This window comes from Aptenodytes patagonicus, chromosome 1, assembly GCF_965638725.1.
Source record: "Aptenodytes patagonicus chromosome 1, bAptPat1.pri.cur, whole genome shotgun sequence".
NCBI classification, from domain to species: Eukaryota; Metazoa; Chordata; class Aves; order Sphenisciformes; family Spheniscidae; genus Aptenodytes; species Aptenodytes patagonicus.
Genome location: NC_134949.1, coordinates 88,538,647 through 88,552,718, shown reverse-complemented (window position 1 = coordinate 88,552,718; position 14,072 = coordinate 88,538,647). Strand labels below are relative to the sequence as shown.

The 14,072-nt window shown below is 45.0% G+C and overlaps 1 protein-coding gene across 1 annotated transcript in view; it reads right to left on the bottom strand.

Moving 5' to 3' along the window:
• MAN1A2 (mannosidase alpha class 1A member 2) overlaps positions 1-10,879 on the bottom strand; it is a 158,387-nt gene extending 147,508 nt beyond the window's left edge. Inside the window, exon 1 of the mRNA XM_076347531.1 lies at positions 10,494-10,879. Within this exon, the coding sequence (XP_076203646.1) occupies positions 10,494-10,801 (308 nt within the window). The 5' untranslated portion in view covers positions 10,802-10,879. The remainder of the gene's footprint in view (positions 1-10,493) is intronic.
• Between the last annotated feature and the right edge of the window lie 3,193 nt (positions 10,880-14,072).

The following is a 14,072-nucleotide window of genomic DNA, read 5'->3' as shown; positions in this document are numbered from 1 at the left end:
CATCTTGCCAAATTGACACAAATATGTCAAGCCTCATTTTTCTTTGTAATAGCAGTAGACTGGATGATCTAGTCCCACAGTAGTGTGATGGCCAGATGCTATTCTGAGAAAATTACGTCTAAAGAGGGGAGAGAGGGTGTCAAGCAAATGACTATGCATAACTGCAATAGCATATCCATCTGAATAAAATTAGTGCTCAAGCAATTTATAGAAACCCAAATAAACATATTAAAAGACTACAGATGTATAAAAACCAGAGCAGACCAAAGACCTGGGGTTCACATGTAGTAGTTAGTAACACAATCTCAAAAATTCTGTTGTTTCACAAACACACACAAGAACGAAAGTCACCATTAGGCATTTGACTTTGAGTCAATAAACTGTTCCCATCGCCTACTCTGGCCAGCAAGCACCTATCAAATGCTGCAATGCCAACACAGGACTGGGTAAAAGCCAGCCAGAAAGATTCCAGGTTCTCTTCTATCACTGTTTTTTTGTTGCTCTTTTTCATATCAACTAATATCAGGAATGATGGGGTGATGGGGTTTTTTGGTGGGTTTGGTGGTGTTTTTATAAAAGAGCTTCCTTTGGTTACCAATACAACTTTGAATGATTCTCAATTGTTCTGTTCACCAATATCACTACAAGAAAAAGCTGAACCAAGTTCATAACAGAAGTTAATTTATAAAAATTTCCAGTAGAATATGTCACCTCATTAAACATTGGTTTTAAAGTTTCACATGCAAGTATTGAAATGACAGTAGTGACAACTGATTATCCACTTCACTGAGCAGTTTATAGATATCACGTATACAGATACCTATGGAAGGATACCAAGGTATCAGTCCCTCAATATAAGAAAGTTCCCAGACATGATATAAAACTAAAAAAAAAGTTCTCAGTTATCAGGGTGACAGTTATTGCAGTGCAGTTAAGTTTCCTTCCATCACTGGGATGTGAATTAGTAATTCATTTCACAGAAACAGGCATAAACATTCACACTCTATGAACTTTTCACTGCACTGATCTGGACCAACTTAACAAGTATAACAGTTAATAGATCCCACTTGACTGTTTTTAAGTACCTAAATCAGTATTTTTAACAGTTCAGAGTAACAACCAGTTAAAATAATGTGCACGATATAGTGATAAAACTGAAGTTAAAAATTTAATTCTTAGCACTATTTCTCATTTGTTTTGGTTTTTGCTATTTACTGGAAAATGGCTGTTTCACAGACCCATTAATATTTTAATTGTCGTGGATTCCAGTGTCTCTAGAAGGTGGAATTATTCACAAAAGTAGAAATTTGAATTCCTTGAATACCCTTTATAACACCAGAACTCCATGATGCAGAAGAGTCCGCTTACCCTCTGCGGTATTTTCTTCTCCAGAACACTGTGCATTGCAATTCAGAATTCAATACATGCGTTGCTTAATAATTTGGAGAACACTTTCCACTCAAATAGAAGCCAACGACAGCAGAACAGATGCCTTTAGGAAACTAAGGATGTGTGATTATAGCACTGGGAAAACAGATACATGCTTGCATCATCTGCAATTATTAAGTTTAGAATTAAACAGTCTTCAGTGTTTCCAAGATAAACCTGATTAACAAGAGATTTAAAAGGTCACTAGAAACATGGTTCTTACTCAAACTAGTCCCACTATCATTTTTTCAGGATTGAATTTTCTCTTTCTTTGTGGAAGAAAAAAAAGCAGGGGCAGGGGGAGGGGAGAATATTGTATCTTATCCAGGAAAATAACTCCTCTCTTCTCTAAGAAGCATCCTTCCCACCACTTTTGCCATCTCAAACAAGCCCAGAGAGTGGATGTTTGAAAAAACACACACCAAGTGGGTGTTTTTTCAAGTTTTGTTTTCAAAGCATAGAGCAAAATTTATTTCATAAAAATAATGAAAACAAGCAGGAAGTTTGCAGTCTAGAAAGTCAGCTCTGGATTATGATTTTTTACATATACAGGATGCAAGTATTCTGGAGCAAAAGCAGATCCCCTAACTTGCATAGGGAAAATAGTAAATAGCACTCAAAATGCAATACATTTGTAAAGATAGCAACATATCCAGAAAAGTCTGTGATGAAACAGCACATGCTGTAAACTATTCTTACTAGCCAACAAACCTAAACCACGAGTACAACCCAGTGTATTCAGCACAAGTTTACTTATCTGGCAGGATATTCAGAGCAAGAACATGGCAGATGTGATCTTCCCCTTCCCACTGAAGGATTTAAGGGATATATGCGGCTCCCACAGATGAGATGTTTTTCTCACCCTTTATGAGCACATTCAGTTTGATCCAATAAAAAAGTAAAACAGATTAGTTTGATTTACCACTGACAGTCACCTGCTCATAAGCGGCCTGACTGTACACTTCAGCAGTTAAAACATGTCAGCAGGTCCCTGAGAAAAATGGTAACAAATTACTGAGAGGGAGAAACTACTTATGCAGCTTGCCTATGCAAACTTCAAATGCCTTGCTGACCTACAGTGCTAAACCTCAGCTGAGATTAATGTCATCTTGCAGAAGTCTTCCAAGTTGCTACCAGCACACACTAAATATGAACATGACATTTCTGCATGCTGGTGTTAATAGACACAAAATAATCTCATTTAAGAGCTCTTAAATCTTTATACAACAAGAAAATACTTTCATCATATGCACTCCCTTAAAGCTGTAATTTTGCTCATGCCATACTGATCAGATTACATAATGTTAAACCAAATGAAAACCTCAAACTTGCTCTCTCAAATAGAATCATAGAAAATAGCTACCTGTCCATTGTAAGCCTCAATGGCAGCACTACGGCAAGGAGTTGGGGAAGAATTTACAAAAATCCTCTGGGGGCTTAAGAGGTGACTAACAAGTAAGAAAGCACATAAAACATTAATGAAACTCATGCTGAATACCATATGCAAAGTAATCCAGTTCATGGGTTTGCATCGTAAGAATATTTACAAAAATGAAGGCAGCAAGACAGAATCATAAATATGATTCAACATTTGGGCAAATAAATCCTGTAAGGAGCAGAACTAACGTAGCCCCATATTTCAGACATCAATCACCTTTAGCTTTCTGTCCCAATGTTTCCTACCACCTCGGTAACGCACCCCATTGCTATTGGCATCCCATAAAACCCAGCTCTTTCCTGCCACAGCGTTAATTTCCAGCCACCCTTCTCCAGCGATCAGTGAAGAACAGAGGACACGTGCTGTGGCTGGTTCTGAGTTTCACTTGTGCAGATTGACTAGCAGCAGACCAAGTATCACAAATGACTCTTGGGCTCATAGCTGTGATTCGTCCTTCAGCACTGTCCCTAATTAAGGTCTTTCTCTTTCACCCAGTGCTGAGACATGCACAAGATACAGAAACATACTTATTTTGACAGGTCACCCTTTGCTGCTGATAGATGTTACAGGGGAGAAAGAGGGAATAGAGAACAGAACAGGGTCAGTGAGCGCTACAGGTGAACATATGGCACAGCCACATAAACTTTGTTTGCTTAGGAGGCAAGGCTAAAGATACCTTTAAAAAGCAGTCTCTAGCTTAGAAAAGAAGGTTAATAAATAACCTATATCTTCTCATTCTTTTTTTTTTTTTTAAATTTTAGAAACACCAGCGTATCTGGTTGGGTACTCAAAAAAGAATGGAAGTTACCAGGAAAAATTATCTCCCTTATTTTTCGAGATCTTCAAATACTAAATAATACAAGTTCTTTATTTGAGTGAATGAACGAAGCTACGTAATTTGCTCTGTGCAGGACACTAGATCAGACAACAACATAAAGACAAAAGGAATCAAAAGCCTACAAGTTTTATGAGCAAACATATATTACAAGAACTCGGCAGTTCTCAAAGCTTTTCCCAATATTTCCCCCCCATGAATAAGTGTATTCACCCTCAATACAATAAGATAAAGTAAAACCTGTTTGTCGAATTTGAAGACAAATATCAAAAGTCGTATTGATCAAATAAGAGGTAAATAACTACATTGTAAACGCAGGTACTTTGGAAAAGTTACAATCATACAGGACATTTAGAGCCCTCAGACTTTTTATTTCAAGGTTTGGGGCAGCAGGGGAAAGGTACTTATTTTTCCCCTTTCTTGGCCTTACTACCTTGTTGGGTTGTTGAACACTCCTCTCCCCACAAACAGTTAACTTGCAACAGAACTCTGAATTTTAGTAATAAAGTGAGAATCTAGTTACTGAATTAAGACAGATGATAGCACTCACTTGAGCCTGCAACTGGAAAAGAAGGGAAAAGAACAAATCCCACAAGCTATAGCCAAATACATGTCCTCAAGTTCCCACTTTGTTAGCCTCAATAACTACTGTGAGAAACAGCTGCCTACCCATCAGACCAGACTCTTCTCAACACTGAGAGCTGCAATAGTGGAAGTGCGGGGTGGTGGAATAAAAGTACTGACCATGTTTTGGACTTTATGGGCTTCTTAGGGAAGGACATAAGAAGAGAAGAAAGGCGTTACAGAAGTTTTCCTCTTTGCCCACATTCAGTCTCAGTTCAACTGTTATGAAAACCTGTACACATACAACACGTGATGTCACCAAACTTGTAACTAGTTTTACATACATTTGTTGTAAGGAAGCAAAACCCCGTAACTCAGAACTAGCTGAGCAGGATCAAGATGTTTGTATTTACTATAGGAAATTGAGAGGATCAGAAGATGGGAGATCTCTTATAGTGCAATGTGCCCACAACTAGCCATGCTGCTTACTATTGCCTACACTGCTACCATCATCAAGCAACCCACATTTATGCTAAAGTTCTTTTGAGATTTTAATCTACAAAACTCAAAATGAACCAAAGTGCTACTGCCTCCCACCCACCAGCTGGCCTAAATCCAGCCAGCAGTCTTTCTGCAGTTTTCCCACGCCTGATTGTTTTCCAGCATGTAGACAAAGTGTAGATCATGCAGAAAACCAATAAGTTAAAACTTTTTTTTTTTAACTGGAAAGGATAAGAACTGGAGAAGACCAGCTCTCGACTCCTCTCTTTCATAATACAGGAAATACTTTGACAAACTGGAGTACAGCAAGATAACTTGAAGAAAGCAGCACTCTACACACGATGTAGGCTGTTCAGCAGATGGGGGGGAGGAGGGAGGACATCTAGACAGATGGTCTAGAATTTGCATTTCGTAATTCGAAGATGAAAGCATTTCTCAGCCTACAACATAATGTACTAATTTCAGCAGAACCTTAGAAATAATACAAGCAGGTTCAGGAGAAATTCAAATTGAGTTTAAGGGTATAATGTGGGGACTCCAGAGGAAAGTAAGGGAAATCAAATTTCTATAAATCTCCAAGTATCAACACTATTTCCTCAAGCCTCTTCTCAAAACGGAGTCCAGAATAGAGAATGACATGTGGCTACTAAAAACCCCAACTGAGGAAGTCTCCAGACAAAGATGGGCAGTGCTCTTGCAATAGCTTCAACAGTTGAAGACTGACACCAGACAGTTACAACTTCTTTGCCCTATACATACGAGATGTTTCCGAGCCCTGACTTGGAATGCACTACTTCTGCCCTCTTCAGCTCCATAGGTGTCACCATGAGGACCTGCATCTCCTGCATGTTGCACCCTAAAAACCCCTTGCTTCTAGATCAAGCACCTCAGCTGAAACTCAGAGTCCACATTCCACAGAGACTGTGGAGTCTGCTCTGAAGACAGGCTCAATTTCATGCAGCGAAAAATTGGACAGAGTAGGAGCTGGGGCCCAGGCACTACAGTGGGTCCTGATTTTTCAGGGGAAAAAACAGGTTCTCTGAACCACAATAGCAAACACTCTTAATTGCACTAATGAGCTGTGCCTCAAGTGAAGGTGGGGAAGGAAGAGCAAAGAGTTTTATGCACTTTTATACTTGATGGCATGGCAGAGGATGACAGAAGACACTGATCCCACTGAGTAATAGAGATTAAATTATCTCCTCTGCCCACTTCTACTACAGCTAATTAAGTCATATAGACCAGAGAAGATAAAGGTATTCAAAAGAAGCATATTAAGCCTTTCATGTTTCTTAAAAAAAAAAATGCAGGATTTAAAAGAAGAAATTAAGAGTGAAAGCTCTTCAGAATCATTTTTGTTACTTTCACCTCCTAAGAGTAGAGACAGCAGCTGCTACTGCCGCAGAGACAACCATATATTGAGCATCAGAAGAAAGAGCACTTTTAGACTATTGCCATCAGCTGCTGACCCACAACTGGTCATATCAGACTGCTGAGCTTGTATCTTTGCATAACACAGAAGTCAATATTCCTTAGCTTCACAGAAACAAAGTCAAAGGCACAATTTACACTGACTATACCTACTTACACACAGAGGCCAAGGCAGCTGAGGTGGTCAGTTGTATTAGCAGCACCTGCTATCAATCTGATGACATGAGGGTTGTTTGTGGGTATTTTTAGCACAGGAGGAATTATGACTTGAAGTAATACACAGGAATTTAGCAGCTGAAGATGCAGCTCTGCAAATTCTGAAGAACTGAATTGTTGGCACAACAGTAGTCCAACTGCTGTTACAAAGTGGCTTTACAGCTTTGAGCTCATAAAATTACATTATTCCTTGCCTCTAAGATTAATGTACTTTTACCACAGAAATGATCTTAACTTTTGTCAAGTAATATAAAGAGCAGCTGCTTGACACACCATTAAAGAAACAAGTCTGCTCAATTTCCATATTACAGATAATCTTATTTTTAAAAAATCTGATAAATCAAGGAGATTACAGGGCATCTGCATTCTCACTCATTTACATTAGATGCCAAGAAACCATAAGAATGCTTTGCTTTGGTTCCAAAGCTATCTTTCAGACTTGGTACCGAAGAATAAAATACCTGAGATAGCTGGAAAGTAACTGGGTAGTGAGAAACACCTGAAGTGTTTTCGTGTGGCAGGGGAGATGCAGAAGTTTGGGAGAAGTGACAGTTATCTAAAACTGTGTAACAAATTTTAAGTGACACACAAGTTTGTTTGGCAAGATGTGTCTTCAAAACTGTGCTGCTCTCGTTCCAGAATCTCTGCAATACTCTGTTTGAAACAGAGAGAAATTCATCTTTGGGACGTGAAATTGATTTTTAAAAAGCATGTGTATGCACATATCTTCACAAGTCCTGGACTAGCCTTTTCCACTCTCCCTCCTCCCAGAGGCAAAATTTTGTGGTACACCTTTCCAACATTACTAACCCATTCCCCATGCATTATCCTGCAAGTGCACATGAAGAGCTTACCCATGAAATGAACAGCTAAAAAATGAGTATTAACTTGCACTACAGCCCATCCATTTCCCAAAATATAAATTGCAGTTTTATTCCAGATTTTAACCATCTTCTTACAAGAAAGTTGTTTTTCTTTGGATGATAGGCAAGGATACTGTAAATCTTGAACAGGCTACCAGGAAGGGAGTTTTCCCCCCGGCTTTTTCTGTCTGGAAGGGGAGAAGGGAAGAAGGACAGGAGCGGTAAAAAAGAAAAAAACGGGTTAATGGAAGATGTAAAGTGAATGTTGCCAAGGGGTAACCACTGTAACAATAATAAAAACACTCAAGAATGTCAAGGGGGCTCAGGGGAAGAGGTGGGAAAGCAATATGAGGAATACAGAGAAGGTCCAGTGAGAACCATTGTTTGTACACCCAACACTAAAGCATGGCTGCGTGACAACCCTCTACCTACGTCACTGCTATATTTGCTAGAAGACAGACATATGAAAATCCTCCAATAGCCTACAAAGCTCAAAATTTAAGGGGTAGGGAAAAATGAGCATTAAAATATTATAGCCTATATACCAAGGGAGCAGCATAACCATGATACGTAGTTTTTACTGTTTGATAGAGGTCAATACCAGCGTTCACAGAAGAAACCCTTTCGTTTAGTCACTAAATCAACACACCTGTCATTTCATGATCAGGGTATACTTCATATGAATGACCTGTCATCTGATTTCTTCTGAAGTCCCACAATTCTTGGAAAGACAGCTTGTCAATCCATCATCACACTTCACACATTAGACCGCCTCCTCCCTTGTATTACCAGTAGGTTATTTTCTCTTGATCTTTTGCACCATAACTCCTCAGTGCCATCCAAAAAACATCACCTATAGAGTAGCTGACGCTTGACTTTGCTCCTTGATAGTAAGCTGAACAAAATTTTTCATCCCAAACTGACATAACAAGTAATCTAGAATTCACTACTGAAGACCCTTTACTTTCTCAAAACACCATCTATCAATGTTCCTGCAATCCAGAAGCAGGAACCCAGCACTGAAAATAGCAGTTCCTTTCTGTCCTTTCCTTTATGGAAAACAGTCACCACATCAGCACCCGGCTAGCAAATAGCCTGTTGATAAGACTATGTGGTAATAAGCCAAAAAAAGTCGCTCCAGAAGTAAAGCACATAACCTTGCTTCACAATGCATACTGTGGCATTCACACAAGTGTCTTACAAGCAGGTTAAGCAGGCAGGCTTTTTTAGTAGTTAAGACACGCTTGGAGCAATCCAATGGCTTGCAGGGCTAAAACAACAGGAATAATATCTATTCTTGCTCAAATAACAACCCAAAAGGCGGCCATAAAAAATCGTACATGACAGGGACAATTGGGAGGGAGGGGGGCATGGCGGGGGGGGGTACGCACATCCGTAGCTTATGGAGGAACCATAGGAGAGTTAACTGATGACAGGATAACCACTTCTTTTAAAGAACAGATCCCAAACAAGCAAAATGCATTTAGCTCCAACAGTTACAAGTTACTGCTTATCTACACATGACAGACAAAGTAGCATGCACTTCATACCATTACTAAAGCTGTAGCCTCAGTAATTAAAGAGGAAACATGAAAAGGACCCACATAAGTAGGTTAATCAAGAGCATCACTCCAGAACTATCAGTATCAACAAACTCCTTTTTCTACAGCCCATCTACTGGGCAACACAAGGTATAACAGTCACAGCTGGAGTTTTGAAAATTTCTGCTGAACGCCTCTCTTTGTTTCATCTGTCTTCTATTTCAGAACCTGATTTTGACTGCACGTACCAGAGTGACTGTGAAAGCTAAGAAATAAGATCACACAAAAAAGACAGTGAAAGATGAGAACTTCAAAGGCATATTAGGGAGTGTCCAAACCTATGTTTTATGCAACATTTACATTTAACCGTGCCAGCAATTAACATCATAGACAAAAGAAGTCCTTGTTAAATATTAAGCATCCATGCCCTTTCAGTTAGGGAGAAAGAGCTGATGATAAGTGCCCCAAGACATTCAACAGCAAAGATGCCTTAAGGAAAAATACCACGGTATTCAGGTAGTCTTTATAACTCAGAACAGATGAATAAAAAGAGGCAACTATACCCTCTCCTTTTAATCTAGCACAAATAATCTTTAAATAATTCTTATATCATGTCAATAGGATATATTTTAAACTGTTCTCAAGGAACAGTATCAGCATAAGTAACCTTTCTTTAAATTTCACTGTATTACTAATTCGAGTATTGAAGAACATATATTTTACCACCCGTCATCATCACATTTTACCCATCTTTGACAGTGAAAAAGAGATCAGTCAGCTTCACTATGATCCAGGCACTAGGGCAGGATTTAAGCAATTAGTGTATGTTAGAAGTAAATATACTGTGAAACCCTCATTTAAGTTTTTTGAATCTCAGTTTTGAAGGCTTAAGTTCACATGACCCAGTCTTGAACATTTAGAGGCTTGCACCACACAAAGCTTTAGGTGGCTCCAGAAAGCGATCAACAGCATGACGTTTACCCTTATTACTCTTAACTACTATTTTATCTGCAATGTCTTTACACTGGCAACCACAATTAAGGAAACTTAGCCACCGGCATCTCCAATTGTCTGGAATAACATTATAACAAACGATTTTAAGGGCCAGAAGAGGCAATTATGCCACCTACACTAGTTCTGTGTCCTGCACATCGTAGGCTGACAGCCTCTGCGTCACAGCACGAAGTCTTCATCAGATCAAAGTTCTTGCTACACTATTCAGCAACAAGCAGCTGTTTTGAGTAAGCACATAAAAGCTATAGAAAAGACGCAGCAGTTTTTCAGTCACTTATACTGTCTCCACAAGTGCCGTAACTTAATGCCCTTTTTTCCACGACTGACCCAGGGAATTAGCTAGGGCGAGAAAAATACATCAGTCACTGGAGGAGAGCTCATATTTACCCTCCCGGCCCTCGCTAGCCAGAAAGCTAAATTCACGATGGAAAAGAAAACACGGAGCCACAGCTACATATGGCAGCTGGAGGACGCAAGGCTAGCGCCCAGAAGTTGGTACGCGTTGGGAAGACGTGAGGATGTCGGAGAGAGGAGCGACAGCAGTACGGGAAGGACCTACTTCCACGGACCTCCCTCCCTTCCACCCGGTCCTGCTCCCACGGGGACCCGGCTCGCCGCCACAGCGGCAGCGCCGCTCCCTCACCGGCGAGGAAGGCACCTACCTGTGCCGGTGCTCGTCGTGCCCTTGCCCGTGGATGAGGAAGCCGCCGAGGTTCTTGCCCCCTTTGCTGGTGTCCACGTGAGGAATGAGCACATCCTCCAAGCCCAGGTCAAAGCGCTTGTGCTTCGAGGAGTCGGGGAGGAAGAAGAACGCCCCGAAGCACAGGGTGATGAAGGCACTAAGAATAAGGAGCAGGATAAATTTTTCGGAGAGTCTCAAGGTAGCCCTGTGGTGCGGGAAGGCGGAGGCGCCCAGGTTCAGGGGGGGCAGCCTCCGCCCGGAGAGCGGCAGCAGGGCGGGAGTGGTCATCCTTCCGCTAGCGACCACCCCGCGGGGCACGGATCATCCCCTCAGCCCCTGCGGAGGGCGGCCCTGGCGGCGCGGGCCCGGCTCGGCTCGGCCGCCTCCCGGCCCGGCGCGGGGGCTGGGGGCGGCTTCACCATCCTCCCCGCGGGCGCCGGGCCGCGTCCCCCCTCGCCCGCCGAACCACGGCGCGGGGGTGGGGAGGGGAGGGGAGGGGGGGGGCCGGGCCGCCCCAACGGCCCCCGCCCCCCCGGGGGCTCGGGCCGGGGCGCGGCCGCCCCGCTACCTGCGCGCCCCCCTCCCGCGCCCCGGGGCCAGCAGGGCCCGAGCGGACGGCTCCGGTCAGCGGCGCTCCCCGAGCCCGGCGGCCGCTCGGCTGCGGGACGCCGCCGGCAGCGGCGAGGGGCAGCGGGCTGCTGGGGGCCCGGCCTGGCGCGCGGCGTCCCTCCGCCCGCGTCCCCTTGGCCGGGCCGGGCGGAGGCTCATCCCCGCCGCGCCGCCCCGCTGCGAACGGCGAACGGCGCCGGGAACGGCCACCGCAATTCCACTCCGGACCCTCTCCCCGCCCCCACGGCGCCTGCGCGGCGGCGGACGGCGCAGGCGCGTTGGGGAAAGCGAGGTCTCGAGGAAGCCGCTGCCAAGAGAGCCCCGCCCCTTCGGCGGGAGGGGCGGGGCGAGGGGCGGGGCCTGCCCCCGCCGTTCCCCGCGGTAGGGGGAGGCCCGGCCGGGGTACGCGGGCAGGTCGGGCCGGGCCGGGCCGGGCCGGGCGGGGCAGGCCGGGCCGGGCAGCTCGGTGGCGCCGCCGCCGCCGCCGCGGCCTCCCCGGCGGCTCGGCGGCGCCCCCTGCGGGAAGCGGCGTCTCGCCGCACCGCTGCAGCAGCGCCGGTGTCGCTCTCGGCCGCGCTCTCAGCCGGTTCGGCGGCGCCGGTGAGGGTGGCAGGTCGGGCGGCAAAACCCGAGGTGTTTCTTGGAAAACATCGCGCAGACCCGGCTGAGCGCGGGGCCGCGTAATCGTCCTGGGGACCTCTTAAGACAGGGCCGGCCCCCATGGAAGAGTAATAGCTGTCTCTGGCAGGGCAGACGTGTCCCTAGGGAGCCGCACCAAGCTCTGAGGTGAGCGCACGTAACACGGACCGGTACCCTACGAAGGCGTCAGCCTGTGCGTCCCCCGGTGGGGTGGTTTTGGCTTATCTTGGGGGATGGGCCGGGAGAGCAGAGCACGCTGCCTGGGGCAGCTGTCCTGGGGCGGCTGAGGGCTGGGAATCCACAAGAAATACTGCCCGGTCTAGTGACTCCAAGCGTTTGAGCCATCCAGCTCCCCGAGCCGCTTTAAACCTGTGGGAGTGTTAAGGCAGAAGTGCTATGAGAAGGGGCATAGATGAAGTGACGGCAGAAAACATACCTGAATTACCTTTTACGAATATTAAACGTGACCGTTTTACCCTGCTCGGTCATGCATTGCTGCCTGCACGCATGCAGGGGCCAAAGCTCCCCAGTCTGTAAAGGGTGTCACGCAAAAGCAAAAGGAAAGGTCAGGTAAAGGCCGGGGCAAGGTAGCTGCAGGAACCAGATTCAGAGGAGTTAAAAGAACAAGAGCAGGTCCATAAGTTTGGGAGATGAGTTGCATCTCCAGCTCTTTTCAAAGTAGGATGTTTTTCACTTTTTAAAGATTTAACAAGACCACCGGAGCCTTGGGTACTCCCAGATTATGGAGAGCAGAGTGTGTTTAGCGAACCTGGCAGACGAGGCTGAATCCCAGCCAAGGAAACACAAAGACAGGGGAGAGGACAGGTCGGTTCAGCCTGCTGAAGGGAAGTTAGCTGGGCTGGAGAGGACTTCCAGGGTGGAAGGCAGCGTCCCCAGACTGTGGTAGGACTGATAGGATGAGAACTGAATGGAAGTGGCAGGCAGCAGCTCCCTGCGGGGAACCCCCCAGCCAAGCTCCAAAAGGGTGAGGAATCCAGTCTACAGGTGTAAATACACAAAGAAAGCGGGAGAGAAAGTGTTGAGGCGTGTGTCCTGCAGGCAGGCAGAGCAGGCACAGAGCCAAGAATGGCTTCCACTGCCACTAATGCTGCCAATGCCCATGAGTGGGGTGCCCTTGATCCCAGTCACAGCAGCTGCTGGTATCTGAACAGAGGAGGTTTGATAACAGTAATACCAGGCATTTAGGTCTGTTACGAGTCTTATACTTTGCTTTAAATATTTTGAATCTTTGGGGAATTATGCTGGCCTGTGAAAAAAATGTCCCAAGTCCAGCTGGAAGTGCTGAATTAATGAAGGTTAGTGCTCAGTTTCTGGTCTGAGTGTGGTGTACTATGGAAATTAAGCCCTCAAGAGAGGTTAATTTGGGAGGATTCCAGAGAGGGAAAGCAGCTGAGCTAATAAAAAAACCTCTGATCGTCAATATAGTGGCACAGGTGTGAGGGGGTCAAAAAAATCCAGATTAATAAACACTTCGGGTCAGTCAGGTTATCGGAAGTTAACTGATCAAGGTGAAGGAGACCGTCATCTTCTATACGAGACTAACTTCCACCCTGATCGCTCCCCATGTCCTCACATCCAAGCTATGAATCGCACCTTGCTGGATCTTTTTGCATAATGTATCAGAGAGAATGGCCTTTCCCATCTGTCCACCCAGCTAAACTCTTCCAGCAACTTATATTTTTGCTTCCTCGTCTCTGTTTTTAACGAAGAGGACCCGCAACAATGCCATGCAGCAGACAGCTGGACCCTGCTCACCAGCCTTGCACCAGTAAAAAACAGAATAAAGACAGACGCTCTGCCATGAGGTGATAAAAACCAAAGAGCCAGTGTGGGACAGAGATACCAAAGAGAGGGTATACACGAAAAGAGCTGCATTTTCAATGATCCTATGTCATGGTTTAACCTCAGTCGGCAACTGAGCACCGCGCAGCTGCTCGCTCACTCCCCCCCACCCGGTGGGATGGGGGAGAGAATTGGAAGAGCACAAGTGAGAAAAACTCGTGGGTTGAGATAAAAACAGTTTAATAATTGAAATAAATGATAATAATAATAATACGGTAATAATAATAATAATAATAATACACAAAGCAAGTGATGCACAGTGCAATTGCTCATCACCCGCCGACTGATGCCCAGCCAGTCCCCGAGCAGCGGCCCCCCTGGCCAGCTTCCCCCAGTTTATGTACTGAGCATGACGTCACATGGTATGGAATGTTCCTTTGGCCAGTTTGGCTGTGCCCCCTCCCAGCTTCTTGTGCACCTGCAGCCTTCTCAGTCGGTAGAGCATGGA